This window comes from Musca vetustissima, unplaced genomic scaffold (genome assembly GCF_032173495.1).
Source record: "Musca vetustissima isolate MV318-11 ecotype Yass unplaced genomic scaffold, APGP_CSIRO_Mvet_v1 utg3170, whole genome shotgun sequence".
NCBI classification, from domain to species: Eukaryota; Metazoa; Arthropoda; class Insecta; order Diptera; family Muscidae; genus Musca; species Musca vetustissima.
In genome coordinates, this window is record NW_026881891.1 from 270,776 (window position 1) to 287,418 (window position 16,643).

The 16,643-nt window shown below is 35.4% G+C and overlaps 1 protein-coding gene across 2 annotated transcripts; it reads right to left on the minus strand.

The window, feature by feature from the left end:
* Positions 1–3,107: 3,107 nt before the first annotated feature.
* Positions 3,108–9,941, minus strand: LOC133327963 (vesicular inhibitory amino acid transporter). 2 transcript variants are annotated; one of them, XM_061536510.1, is made up of 4 exons: positions 9,851–9,941; positions 8,781–8,924; positions 8,561–8,708; positions 3,108–4,414 (listed from the first exon to the last, which is right to left on the minus strand). In XM_061536510.1, the coding sequence occupies exons 2-4, from the start codon at positions 8,899–8,901 to the stop codon at positions 3,118–3,120; spliced, it is 1,566 nt and encodes a 521-aa protein (XP_061392494.1). In that variant the 5' UTR covers positions 8,902–8,924; positions 9,851–9,941; the 3' UTR covers positions 3,108–3,117. The 2 variants fall into 2 exon arrangements, with proteins under 2 accessions (XP_061392494.1, XP_061392493.1); XM_061536509.1 differs by lacking the exon at positions 9,851–9,941 and having other exon boundaries at positions 8,781–9,028.
* Between the last annotated feature and the right edge of the window lie 6,702 nt (positions 9,942–16,643).

A 16,643-nucleotide genomic window follows, 5' to 3' on the forward strand; every position in this document is an offset into this window, starting at 1 on the left:
TAGCCCCCATATAACCGAACCTCCCGATTTAAGGTATTTATTGTCTATTAGACACATTTTACGATCATATTGGCCGTAATTGGCACGGAGTGTTCTCTATAGGGTACCAAATATCCATGCAAACGTTTATCGACCATACTACTATTCGCTTTGACATTCAAAACCATGTGAGACAAATTTTGGCCGCCTATATGAAGTGGCTCGTCAGTTAAAGCGTTTATGCCCTAGGCCTAGGCCTAAAAGCGCGGAAAAATCGCATAACTATTCCAATATAAAAAAGGGGGTTATATGGGGACTACCCCTAAAAGGGGCCGAATATTAATAATTTTTGGTGGGGAGATTTGTTACCATATACGAATACAAAATACTAAACTGCAGAAAATTCGGTTGAAAAACTCACTCAAGAACCCCAAACTACCGAAAATTGGGGGTACCCTTATATGGGGGCTATCCGAAAAAATTGACCTATATTCATAATTTTTGGTGGAGAGATTTGCTACCTATTAAGAATTCAAAATACTAAATTACATCCAATTCGGCGAAAAAAAATCGATCAAAACCCCCATAATACAGAAAATTAGGAGGTACCGTTATATGGGGGGTACCAGAAAAAATGGACCGATATTTATAATTTTTAGTGGAGATATTTGGTACCCAATAAGAACCCAATGTATAAAATTCCAGCGAATTCGGTTGAAAAACGCGCTCAAGAACCCCAAAATACCGAAAATTGGGGGGTACCCTTATATGGGAGCTATGCCCAAACGTAGACCGATAAAGCCAATCTTCGAACATGACCTGCCTGTAGACAAAAGACGACTCTATGCAAAATGTTGGCGATCTATCTCAATTCGTTTAGACGCTAGAGTGATAACAATAGACAGACAGACGGACATGGCAATATCATCATAGAATTTTACGCTGATCAAAAATATATATACTTTATAGGGTGATTATATCGATGAGTAATAAACGTTTTAAATAATCGTTTTATAACCTCAAGAACAGAGCGGGAACGAGTTATGATAGCAGACCAACATGTCCGGAAACTATCAAGAAAGTTCATTTATTGCGCAAAGAATCGGAATGCCAGATTTCCTTCCGCAGAAACTCATATTAATTTGAATCCGACTCTGTGGAGAAATATTTTGCTCTCGGATAAATTAAAGTTAAATATTAAAGACTCAGACATGAAAGGCACATGCCTTTCATTTTTGGACTTGCAAGATTACTGGGAGGCATGGTGGAGGATCAAAAATGGTATTGGACAGTTTTTCTTTGTATGTAGTTCGATATATTTACGAGATTTATGAAGTAATGGATCGGATTGTTTCAAAATATGTATAGAAAAACGCTATAGTTCCCTTCGCGGAAATAAATATACCGTCAAAAATCCCGGTTTGATAATTCACCTTTTCCCAAAAGTGCAGGGTGCAAGGAATTGTATACTCAAGGATCAAATTGAGCTTTTTATTGATTCAATGCCTCCTAGGTGCTGTAATGAAACATAATTGAAACAAATTGCTGAAATTGCTGAAAATTGAAACATATTGCTGATTACTAGAAATTATCATTTATAAGAAAATTATTTATAAGATAAATATGCAAAAAGTGGGTCAATTTAGTTTTCCATAGAATATTTTTTTAAGTAGATTTTGTGTTTAATTTATTTTTCTTTCTTTCTTCTAAAAAATCCCCAATGAATTTGAATCAATTTAGTATGTTTATAGGTGATTTAAATTAAAAGTATATGATTTACAGATAACTCCAAATATAAATCCGAAAACAATATATTCTATTTGATATTGGTGGTTCTATATTATAGAATCTATAAAGTGTATTAAAGTTGAAATATCAAAAATCATCTAATTGCTGATAAAACGTCGTCATTGGCAACACTGAACATACGCCATGCTTGCTTGTGTGTGTTTGCTCGTTGTTTGTGTAGTCGTTGTTAGTAACACTACTATTGTTTACATCTCTGCTAATAACAGGGAACATTACATTGACAATGTATAGCATACTTTTAGGCACTTTCTAAACAACACACATTCAAATGCTTCAAGGAAAATTGGAATAAGATAATTACTTGGATTCTGTACTAGATTCTGTACTGGATTCTGTTTTAAATAGTTTTTGAATAAAAAAAAATTGAAATTGAACGCAAAGAATTAATTATTCAATTATTAATTTAAAATCACATAGCAAATTTAAATAATGGATTTCTTTAATAATTGATTGAGTTAATTATATTTATTGATGAATATATTAGGAGAAAAAAACTGCAGGAATATATACCTAGCAAATGAAATAAAACAATTTGAGTTTTTTTTGAAACTTTCAATAATCGTATATTTGTTTTGATAAAAATTAGCAAATTATCATTTGTGTTAATAAGGAGAACTAACTAACTATGATTTTTTGTTATAAATAAAAAAACATTCATTTTTAATTTTATGGAAAATGGCGAATAGAAAAAATAAAAAAAAAACAATTTTTTTATTTAATGGAAGACATGGATATTATCGTATTTTTTTTTAATTTTAAAATAAAATTAAGAAAATATTAATGTTTATTATGGTTTGATAAGTTTTTTGTTATACATTTTTTATGTTAAATTTTGTGTGTTAGTTTTGTTTTATATAAATATTTGTATAGTTTAATTAGATAAATACAATTACAATTAATATTGTTTTGGAAGACTTGATTTATCTGCATATAGTTTTGTTATGTTAAATATATATATTTTTTATTAAATGTTTCGTACTTAAAATTACTTAATTTTTTACTAGAGTTTTTGTTTGGAAGACAATTTTCGATTTTCTTTTTAAGTTTAATTATTATTAGTATTCTGTTTGTTTTGTTTTTTGATTTCTTGTTGGAAGACATTTGTTGCATTAGTTTTTTTTTTTGTTATAATTTTGTTCTATAATTTGTATAGTGTTTTTTTTTTCTTATATATGCTTTATGTATATATTTCGCTATAAATGATAATAATATTTAATTCTCTTATTATTTGTTTTTTTGTTCGAATTTAAAAACTAACATTATTTTTGTAATTGAGATTTGTGTGATTTTTGTATCTGTTATTCTTCTACTTCTTCTTCTTCCTCGTCTTTAAAATGGAAGACCAATTTCAAAGGCATTTATCAGAGCATTACCCGAATCATAAATGCCAATAACACCAAACAATACCCCCAACCCAATAATAATATAATCCTTGGCCATTTCCTTTTGATCCAATAGATGACCCTTGATTTTCAAATGGAAATAACATGGCCAAATGAAACTTAACATGGTACCCGTGAAACTGCCAATGAAACCCATCAGAATCGAAAAGTGAGGTATAAAACAGGCCATCATTATGGTCGAAACAATAACACCCACACGAAAACCTAAACCCCAAACTTTCAACTCCCCATCTAAATGCCAAATGGTGGGAAATTTCGTTTTTGGTGGACCACGGAAGAAGTTACGTTCCAACAACTCACAGGCCGCATAATAGGGTAGGGGATAACTCAAAATGGCTTTGATGACCAAAAAGAAATTAACCAAACCCTTAAAACCCTGCGAGTGCAGATTATTGGTAATAACCTGTTGTGTATCATTTTGGAAGGTCAAGAAACAAATGTAACCAAAACCGGCCTTAAAGGCGGCCGCGGCAATGTGAGACCAATCCAACATCCAATTGAATTTGGAACGATCAATCATGTTGCCCTCCAGTGTGGGCAAGAATATCTGTGATGTGTACGAGAATACAATGACACCCAACGATATGGGGAAATTTTCAAAATCAATACTCCAACGGACCTTGGACCAACCCCAATCACCAATCTGCAGAATACAATATCCCAAAATGACCACATTAATAACAATATGCGACATGGTGCACCAGAAGGAGAGCAGTGACACCATCTTTAGAGATTTTAAGAAACCCATTGGCAGTAGAAAGATACCAACTAACATCATCCAGGATCGCGAATCCAACGATCCCTGGGGATATGTGCCCGCCAACAAATCGCCACACACTACCACATACAAAATGCACGTCATCAACAGCTCAATCAATTGAGCCATACTCACTGCTTTTGCACCCAACTGGGGTCCGAAGCACACCTTGGCAATCGATACATAACTATCACGTACCCGCACCAATTGTCCCGTAGTTGGATCCGGTTCGTAGAGGCATTGCACTAACACTTTTCCCGTGTAACAGCAAATGTAGGCAATGCCCACCATGGCGATAATGGCCCAGTAGCCGCCATGGAGTACGGCAAATGGCAGCGATACAATAAACATACCCTGTATAGCATTCGTAACGTTCCAGGCGGCTTGCATTTCATCGATTTTCGAACCACCGCCACCTTCACCTTCGCACACGAAAGAACTGCCTTCGGAAGCGATGCTGCCTTGTCTGGAAAGGAGAATATGTTTATAATAATATTAATATGAATAAATAAATATCAATATAAATATGGTAAGTGAAATCAAGTACCCATATCGAAATCGGACATATATCGAATACAAGTCTTTCGATTCTCAGTTCATTATCCCATGTAAGTTTCGTGTCAAACGGATGGACGAATTACTTTAATCGAACGAAAATATATATATGGGATCTACAGATGTGTTCTATAAAATAGTAGTGCAGTTGGATAGTAAGTACTGCATAATTAATTTTTATACCCTACACAACTATGCTGTCAGGGTATTGTAGCTTTGTGCAGGCCCAAGAATTTGTAACGCCTTGAAATATAGGTCCTAGACTCACCTTTAAGTATACCGATCTTATCTCGACTAGCTGAGTCGATCTAGACATGTGTGTCCGTCCGTCCGTACGTCTGTCCATTATAATTTGTAAACACGATACCAGCCACAGTTATGGACCAATCTTCACAAAATTTTACATGTAGGATGGGTTCGGCCCAATGAAGACCCCTATTGTTTTTGATAAAGATCGGTTAATATTAATGGGATGAAATGAACCAAATACTTAATTTTTGTCGGTTTTTCTGGTCTCTAACATCTCGAATTTTTACAGGGAGAAGGGGATTGAGCCAAAGAATATTTTGATAAAGATTGGTCAATATTTAAATCAAATGGACTCTGAATTTTGTGTGAAAAATTACAAAATTTGTATTCTATTTCGTATATATTTACTCCTGAAGGACATAGACCCGAGAAGTTTATATTATATCCAAGAGGTGTGGTTGACCTTTAAATTAATACCAATTATATTGTTGTATGTGATCGGATGTGGGAGTTACACCTAAATATTTACAGGTATCTCCGTATTCGTATATTATTTAGTAACCCATTATCACTCTATAGAGCGGAGCTATAGCGCTGATCGCTTTAAAATGTTCCATGAGGTTCCAGTTATGGTCAAGGACAACGCCTACAATTTTCGGTGATGATCAGATAATAATTTTGGAATGAAGTGGACCGTAAACTTAATTTTTTGTGTTTTTTTCGAGTCGATCTATAGACCACAAATGAAAGCCGGACATCACAACACAACCCACGGTGAAGGGAATCTGGACAATAGCTGTACTGAATACTCGTAATATTCGGAAAATATGTCAGTGTGAGGAAGAGGTGCTGTTTACCTCTAATCGGGCAAGAGGGTGCAAATATCACGAAATATTGCCCAGGCTCGGAATATACATCCGCAGAAAATTTGAGTTCCGTGGTAGTTGTGTAGGGTATCGTATGATCGGCCCCGCCCGACTATACTGCTCCGCTCACTGGTTTTAAATTGAATAACCGATTTCATATATTGTTTGTAAAAACCTATTTCAAATCCGAAGATGGGGACTATATAACAACCCCTTCTGGTACATCTCCACAAATGGTGAATTCTTTGGTAAAAATACCTTATATAAAGCGATTAATAAATTCTGTGTTAAATTCCGTAGACCTTCGCAAACAATAGCCTGAGGGTATATATATATATATATCTTCTTCTATCTCGGGTAATAGATAAGGTTTTTCGGATTCGTCAAAAATAATTTCCATAAATTTATTTACTTCTGAATTCCTAACAGACTCGCTAAAGGTTTTAATCTCCATAAGGAATTTTCCACACCCCAGACGTGACACGATATATTTAATTGCATTAAATATTCCTACAAAAATTCGAAGGCAATTACTAACTCCATCTGAATTAAAAACAAGTAAAAAAGCGTTAAGTTCGGTCGGGCCGAACTTTGTATAGCCTCCACCATAGATATACTGACAGGTACTAGAAATGAAAATATAGGGAACATACCAAAAAGTGTACATATACCGACAATTCCACAAACCGATTATGGTTCTACATATTGGTCCTAGACCCCATGTTTCGTTGCACGAAATTTGTTTCAAAAATTTTAATTTCATCTAAACTTTGTCCATCTTATTATTTCTTCCAACTTTAGTTTAAGTTCGAACATGGGGAATATCGGTCCACTCCTTCTGGTACCTTCCACACAGGGGCTAGGCCTAAATGCCGGTTACAGTTCATATAGATGAATATTATCGATATCTTATGTTCTAGTTTTTTTTTGATGAGATGAAATGATTACAACATAGTCTCAGAACCAAACCCAAACACGGAACAAATCATATAACTGTTTTAAAATAAACCAGAAAGGAAAGTAGTAAAGTCGGACGGGGCCGACTATATGATACCCTTCACCACTTTGGGTATATTCAACAGATGAATCGTAACAGACGTTGAAGGACCACAAATACGGAAATGGATCCATAAACATGTCATTCTGCAACCTTTACTAATTTTTTCATTTGGTCAGATATAGAGTTGCTACAGATAAAGTATATATATATATATATATATATACCTAAACCGATTATATATGGGAGCTATATCTAGATCTGGACCGATTTTCAGGAAACTTAATACACATCATTCTAGACATAATTCATTACGATATGCCAAATTTCGGGCAAATCGAAAGATATATAGGGACTTTGGTACATCATTTACAATAAATCGGACGAAAATATATATGGGAGATATATCTAAATCTGGACCGATATTCAGGAAACTCAACACATATCAGTGTAGACCTAATTCATTACGCTTTGCCAAATTTCGTGCAAATCGAAAGATATATAGGGACTTTGGTACACAATTTACATTGAATCGGACGAAAATATATATGGGAGCTATATCTAAATCTGGTCCAATTTTTAGGAAACTTAACACACATCATTCTAGACCTAATTCAGTATGCTGTGTCAAATTCCGTGCAAATCGAATGATATATAGGGGCTTTGATGCATCATTTACATAAAATCGGACGAAAATATATATGGGAGCTATATCTAAATCGAAACCGATTTAGATATAGCTCCCATAACGAAACCAATTTCAATAGGGTTCGTCCTTGGGCCAAATAAGTGAGCTGTGCCAAATTTCATCCAAATCGGATAATAAATGCGACCAGTACTTTGTTTACAATTTAACAGACGGACGGACGGACATGCATAAATCGACTTAAAAAGTGATTCTATGCATATTCTCAAAAGGAACCATGTGTATATCTCGTTTCCTTTTGCCTGTTACAAACATATGCACAAAGACATAATACCCTGTACCACAGTGTGGTCGCCCCCTTTGGGGACGACCCCCAAAAGGTAGGGAGATTTGTTACCATATACGACTACAAAATACCAAATTGCAGCCAATTTGGTTGAAAAACGAGTCAAGAACCCCAAAATACCGAAAATTGGGGGTACCCTTATATGGGAGCTATCCGAAAAAATGGACCTATATTTATAATTTTTTGTGGAGAAATTTTGAACCTATTACGAATTCAAAATACTAAATTACAGCCAATTAGGTGAAAAAATACGATAACAACCCCCAAAATACTGATATTTAGGAGGTACCGCTATATGGGGCTTACCAGAAAAAGTGGACCTATATTTATATTTTTTGTGGAGACATTTAGTACCCAATAAGAACTCAATGTACCAAATATTCGGTTGAAAACGCGCTCAAGAATCCTAAAATACGGAAAATTGGGGGTACTGTTATATGTGAGCTATGCCTAAACGTGGAGCCATATATCCCATCTTCGAACTTGACTTGCCTGCAGATAAAAGACAAACCTATGCAAAATTCCAGCACCCTATCTCTATTCCTTCAGAAGATAGCGACCGTCTGTCTATCCGATAGACGGACGGACATGGCTAGATCGTCTTAGAATTTTACCCTGATCAAGAATATATATACTTTATAGGGTCGGAAATGAAAATTTCGATGAGTTACAAAGGGAATGACAAAATTAATATATCCTCCATACTATGGTGGAGGGTATAAAAATTGAATTTTGATATGGTACATGACATATTTCTAATAAAAGTATGTCAAACAAAATAATAGACTAGAACATGTTTTATAAATTCTCTACTTAGTTACAATCGACCCCATCAGATTTAAACTGGAACAAACAAGATCATTTAATTTATATAATAAGTGAAAGAGTTGTTATGAAAATCAAGAAGTTCGAAAAAATACAAAAAAAATTTTAATTTATATAACATTACTTACCGTATAGCATCGGCTTGCTGATACCTTCCATCGTATTCATTGAATGAGGTCGTTTGATAGCCTTCACCCTTTGCATCACCACCGCCTTCGCCCTCGTCCATCCAACCATTTGGATTGCGAAAGGGATTCAATTCTGTCGGTCTATCATCTATAAAAATAATAAATTAATCAAAATCCAAAATAAATTCCAAAATTCCAGCAAAAACAAAAAAAAACTTACCGGTAGTTCCATAGGTATTCTCATCACCATGGAACATGGCCTGTGTGCTATCGGGCTGTTGTGGCATTGTCGGTCTACCACCACCACCACCTGGTTGTTCATAGTCCTTCTTATCGGGCATATGTTGGCGAGCAGTCTGAACGGCTACATTGAGGATATTTTTGAGAGGTGGTAAGGGTGCGGATTTCAATTTATTTAAAAATGCCATGATTAAATAATTCCAATACTGGGCGAAGTCGAAATGGTTGGATGAACAGCGACGATGCGATGTAGTACAATGAAAGGATATAGGCGGGCAGGGCAGTAAGCGGGGTAGATTGATATGGGGGTAGGTGAAGGTGGCTTTGGTTGGCTGTTTTTATGTGTGCGTCTTTTTGTTTGCTTTCGTTCGTTTGGCGTTTGACTGCTGGCTCTACACTACTGCTACTACTACCACTACGATGCTGACAACTGTGTTGCGTTGAATAAGTCTTTCGAGATGGGGGACCAAATTGTGGGTGGGGGATTTCCAAAAAGAAATTATTCAAGTAATTTTCTTATGGCTTTAATGTTGCTGTTTTTTTGGAAAACAGAGTGGATACCCTTCTTTAGAGTATTTGTTCAATTATAATTTTGAGATTTCATAGATTTTCTGGATTACGAAAATCTTGCTGAACTTTTTTCTAATGTTATAAATTTTTTTCCTGCTTGCAATGTCGTTGATCCACTTTTTTCTTTCGTTCTTTCTGCCTTCTACATTTGGTCCATTAATAAAAACGAAATTTGTTCTTCAAACACAGAGTCCATCGTAGCATCGTAGGAAAAATAAAGCAATATATGATGGGAACAGTCAGTCAGTCAATCCGATCGATACAAATTATAAAATCTTTTCGCTTTTTTCTTCGATTTTTGGTTAACACACTAAAAACTGAAATGGTAGCAAAATTTTGGATTTTTCATTTGATAAAAATTACAGCTTTAATAGGAATTCTACACAAATTATTTAATATCCTCTAAAAAGCTAACAACTTGAACTACTTATTTATGATGTAATTGCAAGAAAATGTTTAAAATTTCAATGGAATATTTACTCTTTTTTATGTAACGTTATAACAAGTAACTAACGCCAACAAAAATTTAGTGTAAAATGTGGATTTCTTTTCTTCGTTTTGCTTTACACTGCCAAAAAATTTTCACAGTCTCCCGAGGACGCATGCTCCTGATATTCCGTTTTGAACATCCCTTATGTTGACATTCAGGATACATCATTCACAATAGTGTTTGTCAACAGGGATGTATAAGTATTTTGAATGATTCGTGAAATTCCGTTACAATGATGGTTGTGGTGGTGGTGAATAAGGATGTGAAGTGGTGGTGGTGAATTATATACGTTGGTGGTAATATGAAAAAAAACAACAGTAAGGAAAATAGTAAAATCAGACTGGGTCGACTCTATGATACCCTTCACCACTTTGGGTATATTCTACATATGTATCCTAACAGACGATGCGTTTTTGTTATATATTTATATCTGAACCGATTTCAGAGAATCTTGCCAGAGACTAATTTATATTACATCAGTACAGATCAGATACATATCTAGGTCGATTGACACGACCTAGCAACACGAAGCTTAGCAACATCATTCTAGACTAAATTCAGTAGCCTAAGCAAAATACGTGCAAATCGAAAGATATATAGGGACTTTGGTGCACCAATTACATAAAATCGGACGAAAATATATATGGGAGCTATATCTAAATCTGAACTAATTTTCACGAAACTTAGCACACGTCATTCGAGTCTTAATTCAGTATGCTATGACAAGTTTCGTGCAAATCGAATGATTTGCAGAGACCTTGGTGCACCAATTACCTAAAATCAGATGAAAATATATATGGGAGCTATATCTAAATCTGTACCAATTTTCACGAGACTTTTCACACATTATTCTAGACTTATTTTAGTATGCTGTGCCAAATTTCCTGCAAGTCGAAGGATATATAGGGACTTTGGTGCACCATTTACATTAAATCGGACGAAAATATATATGGGAGCTATACCTAAATCTGAACCGATTTTCAGGAACCTTAACACACATCGTTCTTGACCAAATTCATAACGCTGTGCCAAATTTCGTGCAAATCGATAGATATATATCGACTTTGATGCACCATTTACATTAAATCGGACGAAAATATATACAAGAGCTATATCTAAATCTCAACCGATTTTCAAAAAACTTAGCACACATTATTGTAGGCTTATTTCAGTACCCTCTGCCAAATTTCGTGCAAGTCGAAGGATATATAGGGACTTTTGTGCACCATTTACATTAAATCGGATGAAAATATATATGGGAGCTATATCTAAATCTGAACCGATTTTCAGGAACCTTAACACACATCGTTCTTGACCAAATTCATAATGCTATGCCAAATTTCGTGCAAATCCAAAGATATATAGGGATTTTGGTACACCGTTTATCTTAAATCGGACGAAAATATATATGGGAGCTATACCTAAATCTGAACCGATTTTCAAAAAACTTAGCACAAATCATTGTAGGCTTAATTCAGTACGCTATGCCAAATTTCGTGCAAATCGAAAGAAATTTAGGGACTTTGGTGCACCATTTACCTTAAATCGGACGAAAATATATACAGGAGCTATATCTAAATCTCAACCGATTTTCACGAAACTTAGATCATATCATTCTAGGCTTGTTGCACAGTTTACATTAAATCGGACGAAAATATATATGGGAGCTATATCTAAATCTGAATCGATTTTTATTAAACTTGCACACATCGGTCTGGGCTGAATTTAGTACGCTGTGACAAATATCGTGTAAATCGAAGGAACTTCGGTGTACCATTTAACTTAAATCGGACGATAACATATATGTGAACTATATCTAAATCTGAACCGATTTTTACGAAACTTTGCACACATCAGTCTAGGATGCCTTCAGTACGCTGTGTCAAATTTCGTGCAAATCGGAAGATTTTTAGGTTGAAAAACGCGCCCAAGAACCCCAAAATACCGACAATTTGGGGGTACCCTTATGTGGGAGCTATGCCTAAACGTGGACCATAAAGCCCATCTTCGAACTTGACTGCAGACAAAAGACGATTCTATGCAAAATGTTGGCGATCTATCTCAATTCGTTTAGAAGCTAGGGTGATTACAACAGACAGACGGACATGGCTATATCGTCATAGAATTTTACGCTGATTATATATATTTTATAGGGTCGGAACTTCAATTTTCCCTCTAAACTAAATTACATCATAGGATAAGATTTTTCCTAGCATTTGTATACCCTTCACCACACTGTGGTACAGAGTATATGTCTTTGTGCATATGTTTGTAACAGACAAAAGGAATCGAGATAGATCCATGGTTCCTTTTGAGAATATGCATAGAATCACTTTCTAAGTCGATTTATGCATGTCCGTCTGTCCATGTTAAATTGTACACAAAGTACAGGTCGCATTTATGATCCGAATTGGATGAAATTTGGCTCAGCCCATTTGTTTGGCTCAAGGACGAACATTATTGAGATTGAAGAAAATCGGTTCAGATTTAGATATAGCTCCCGTATATAGTTTCGTCCGATTTTATGTACAGGGTTGCCCATATTCGACGGAACCATGTTTTTTTCTTAAAAATCAAAGAAAAAAATAAAAATTTGTTCCAAGTAGATTTGTTTACATCAATTTTTGAATATGATATCTCTCAAATGGCCGCCTCTGGCGTTGATGACGTATTGTGCCCTTTTTGCTGCATTTTCCATCGTTTTTGCCAACATTTCGGCCGGAATAGCTGCTATTTCTTCACGAATGTTGTTCTTGAGCTCTTCTACGGTCCTTGGCTTGTTAACGTAAACCTTTGACTTCAAATATCCCCACAAGAAGAAGTCAGGCGGCGTCAAATCGGGCGAACGCTATGGAAAGTCCAAATCACCACTTTTAGACATCAAACGGCCCGAAAACAAATTCTTCAGAAAATCGATTGTTATGCGACTTTGTGCGGTGGAACGCCGTCTTGTTGAAACCAGAACTGCCTCATACGCTTTCGACGAATAATTGGCATCACAAAATTGGTCATCATGTTGCGATACCAAAAATCGGACGAAACTATATATGAAAGCTATATCTAAATCTGAAACGATTTCAACAAAACTTCATAAATATCAAACAGGACCTAATTCAGTAGGCTGAGCAAAATTTTGCCCCAATCGGAAAAATATTTAAATTTTGGTGCACCATTTACAGGGTTGCCCATATTCGTCGGACCCATCTGGCAACGCCATAACTTTTGCAGAGATGTCACATCGCTTAATGACATACCGCGTTTGAAGCGTCAGTCCAAGCAGATTTTTACCATGAACCAATACACGCCACGCGAGCGCTCTGAAATAGTCGAAATTTACATTCAACAGAAGAAGTCAATTGTGAAAACTCAACGTGCTTTTGACACATTAAAAAATGTGAGATGTGCGCCTTCTAAGAACACCATTAAGCGTTTATACGAAAAATTTTCGACTGATAAGGCTTTTTCTAATCCGAAGAGGCCATATAAAAGTCGACCAAGGCGATCGGCCGAGAATATTGCTGCCGTACGAGCCAGTGTTGAGAGGTCCCCAAGAACATACCAAAAACGCCGTTCTCAGCAGTTGGGCATGGCTCGGTCCACTTTACAACGGATTATTCGCATTGATTTGCATTTGTTCCCATACAAAATTCAATTGACGCAAAGAATGTTGCCTGCGGACATTGAATGGGACCGTAAATAAGCAAAATTGCCGTTTTTACGCCACTGAAAATCCTCAGGAGATTCAAGAAGTGTCTCTTTATGACGAAAAAGTCACAGTTTGGTGCGGCGTTAGTGCGAAGACGGTCATTGGGCCGTTTTTCTTCCATAATGAAAATGGCCATGCTGTTACCATCAATCAGGTAAATGGTGCACCAAACTTTCCATAATTTTTCCGATTGAGACAAAATTTGGCAGAGCGTATTGAAATAGGTCCACATTGTTGTAAAAGGAGTTTTGGGAAAATCGGTTCATATTTGGACATATCTCCCCTATACCGATTTTTTTGGTAAATGGTCCACCAAACTCCCAAGTTTTGTCTGATTGATACAAAATTGTGCACAACATATTGAGATAGGTTCTTATTAATGTATACGACGTTTTGTGAAAATCGGTTCAGATTTAGATAAGGCTCCCATTTATAGCTTCTTCCGATTTTTGGTAAATGATGCACAGAGGAGCCTACGTCTGTTCCTTATACACGAGATAAAATTGTGAACAGCGCTCTGTGCTGCATCATACCAAAGGTATATGCAACGGTTTGCATATAGCTCCAAATACATTATTTTCCCAGATTTCATACAAATGGTACATAAAAAAATCCGATTGACATACAATTTTTCATAGATTTCCGAATGGTATGTGCATTGAGTTTTTTTCTTGGTTCACATATCGATGTAGATCACACATTTAGTTTCGCCCCATTCCATTTCAATGGTCCTCTAAAGATTAGATGTCTGTACTATCTACAGGATACTGTATATATTAGCATCTCTTGTATGTATCCGAAGTGGTGAAGGATATCATATAGTCGGCCCCGTCCGACTTTTGAATTTTCCTTACTGGTTATACCCTCCACCATAGTATGGAGGGTATATTAATTTTGTCATTCCGTTTGTAACTCATCGAAATATTCATTTTCGACCCCTTAAAGTATATATATTCTTTATCAGGGTAAAATTCTAAGACGATCTAGCCATGTCCGTCCGTCTGTTGTAATCACGCTATCTTCTGAAGGAATTGAGATAGGGTGTTGTCTTTTGTCTGCAGGCAGGTCAAGTTCGAAGATGGGGTATATAGGTCCACGTTTAAGCATAGCTCCCATATAGCAGTACCCCCCAATTTTCGGTATTTTGGGGTTCTTGAGCGCATTTTTCAACCGAATTCGCTGAAATTTGCAACATTGGGTTCTTATTGGGTACTAAATGTCTCCACAAAAAATTATAAATATAGGTCTACTTTTTCTGGTAGCCCCATATAACGGTACCTCCTAATTTTTAGTATTTTGGGGGTTTTGATCGTATTTTTCCACCGAATTGGCTGTAATTTAGTATTTTGAGTTCTTAATAGGTACCGAATTTCTCAACAAAAAATTATGAATATAGGTCAATTTTTTCGGGTAGCCTCCATATAAGGGTATCCCCAATATTCGGTATTTTAGGGTTCTTGAGCGCGTTTTTCATCCGAAGTCGCTGCAATTTGGTATTTTGTAGTCGTATATGAAAACAAATCTCCTTACCAAAAATTGTTAATATTCGCCCCCTTTTTGGGGTAGTCCCCATATAACCCCCTTTTTATATTTTATACTAGCAGACCCGGCAAACGTTGTTTTGCCTTATCAGAATTGCATCAATATGGGGTTGGTCAAAATTAAAGAATTCATGGAAAATATATTTCAGACCCTCTTTACCAAAATTGTACGTCAAATTTCCACAATCAAAAAATATTATGCATATTTGTTTCCTCATGACGGTAAACCTTCATTTACTGATACTCCAGTATATTAAGTAATATTGTTATTGTTAAATATTAACACTAGAACGCCGAAGGCGGTCATTTTGACCGCTTTCCAATTTCAAGTACAAAAGCAACTGTGCATTTAATGACACTTTTTTTTAAATTTGGTGAATTTTTTATAATAAACGTAATTCTATGAGGTATAAAAAGTCACCATATTTAAAAAAAGTGTCATTAAATGCACAGTTGCTTTTGTACTTGAAATTGGAAAGCGGTCAAAATGACGGCCTTCGGCGTTCTAGTGTTAAATAATGTCAGTATATGTGGTATTTCAGTTTATCAATTGATCGAATTTATGCCACCAAACATTTTTAAGTAGAAGGTTAAGTTTTGATCCAACTACTCTTATCACAAAAGATAATTACTATTCCTATTTTGATCACATTCGATTAATAAATCCTATAAAAGGTGTGTGTTCAATTACTCCAATCTCCGACTTTTTATGTTTTTCTCAAATTTTTCTTTGGTAAAACTCTTCCCAATGCAATTAAAAACAATCGAAGAACAATCACATCATGAATAATACATTTGAGGGACCATAAAGACACATATAAGATAGACACCTAGAGCATCTAATGCGCAGTTGTCTCCATGTAGGATTCATATTTATATATATACTTCCTGAATATAATAAATTGACAATAATACCTTCCATATCTAGCTAAATTGTTGAGGTATTTGTAATGGACATTTTGGTATATCCTATGTATACGTATTGACATTTTTCACAAATAAAGCCGGTTTTTTCCTATTTAGAATACGTTCAAGTTTCAGCCAATGATTCAGATATAGTGTGGGATATATGTCATGTGTTGGTTTTATAAGTTAAAAAATTGGCTCACAATTATAGTAATGAGGTTTAATTATATTTGTCCATATTTTGGCATAGTACTATTTTATGTACTTTGAACGTAGTAACAAATACCGTATACATTGCCTTTTATTCGGTATTTCATGTAGGATAAGGAACTTCTCAGTAAATTGTCGGTATAGTATCACTTTATGGTATTTCCCACATAATGGCAGGCATATCGGTCCAGCCGTTTCTTCGAAATATTTTTTGCAAAATTTTCGCAGATTTTTCTCAAAATGTTCTTGCATAAAAGCCTCCCCTCTTCAATTACTGGCAAGTGAAAGAAATTTTGAGTCAAAACGTTGCCGGCGTTCTCAATTGATGAGTTACTATACGGTTTGAAATCATTTTTATAATTAGATTTAAATTAATTTTACCTCAATTTGATAAGTTATTCATTTTTCGCGTTTTTCACG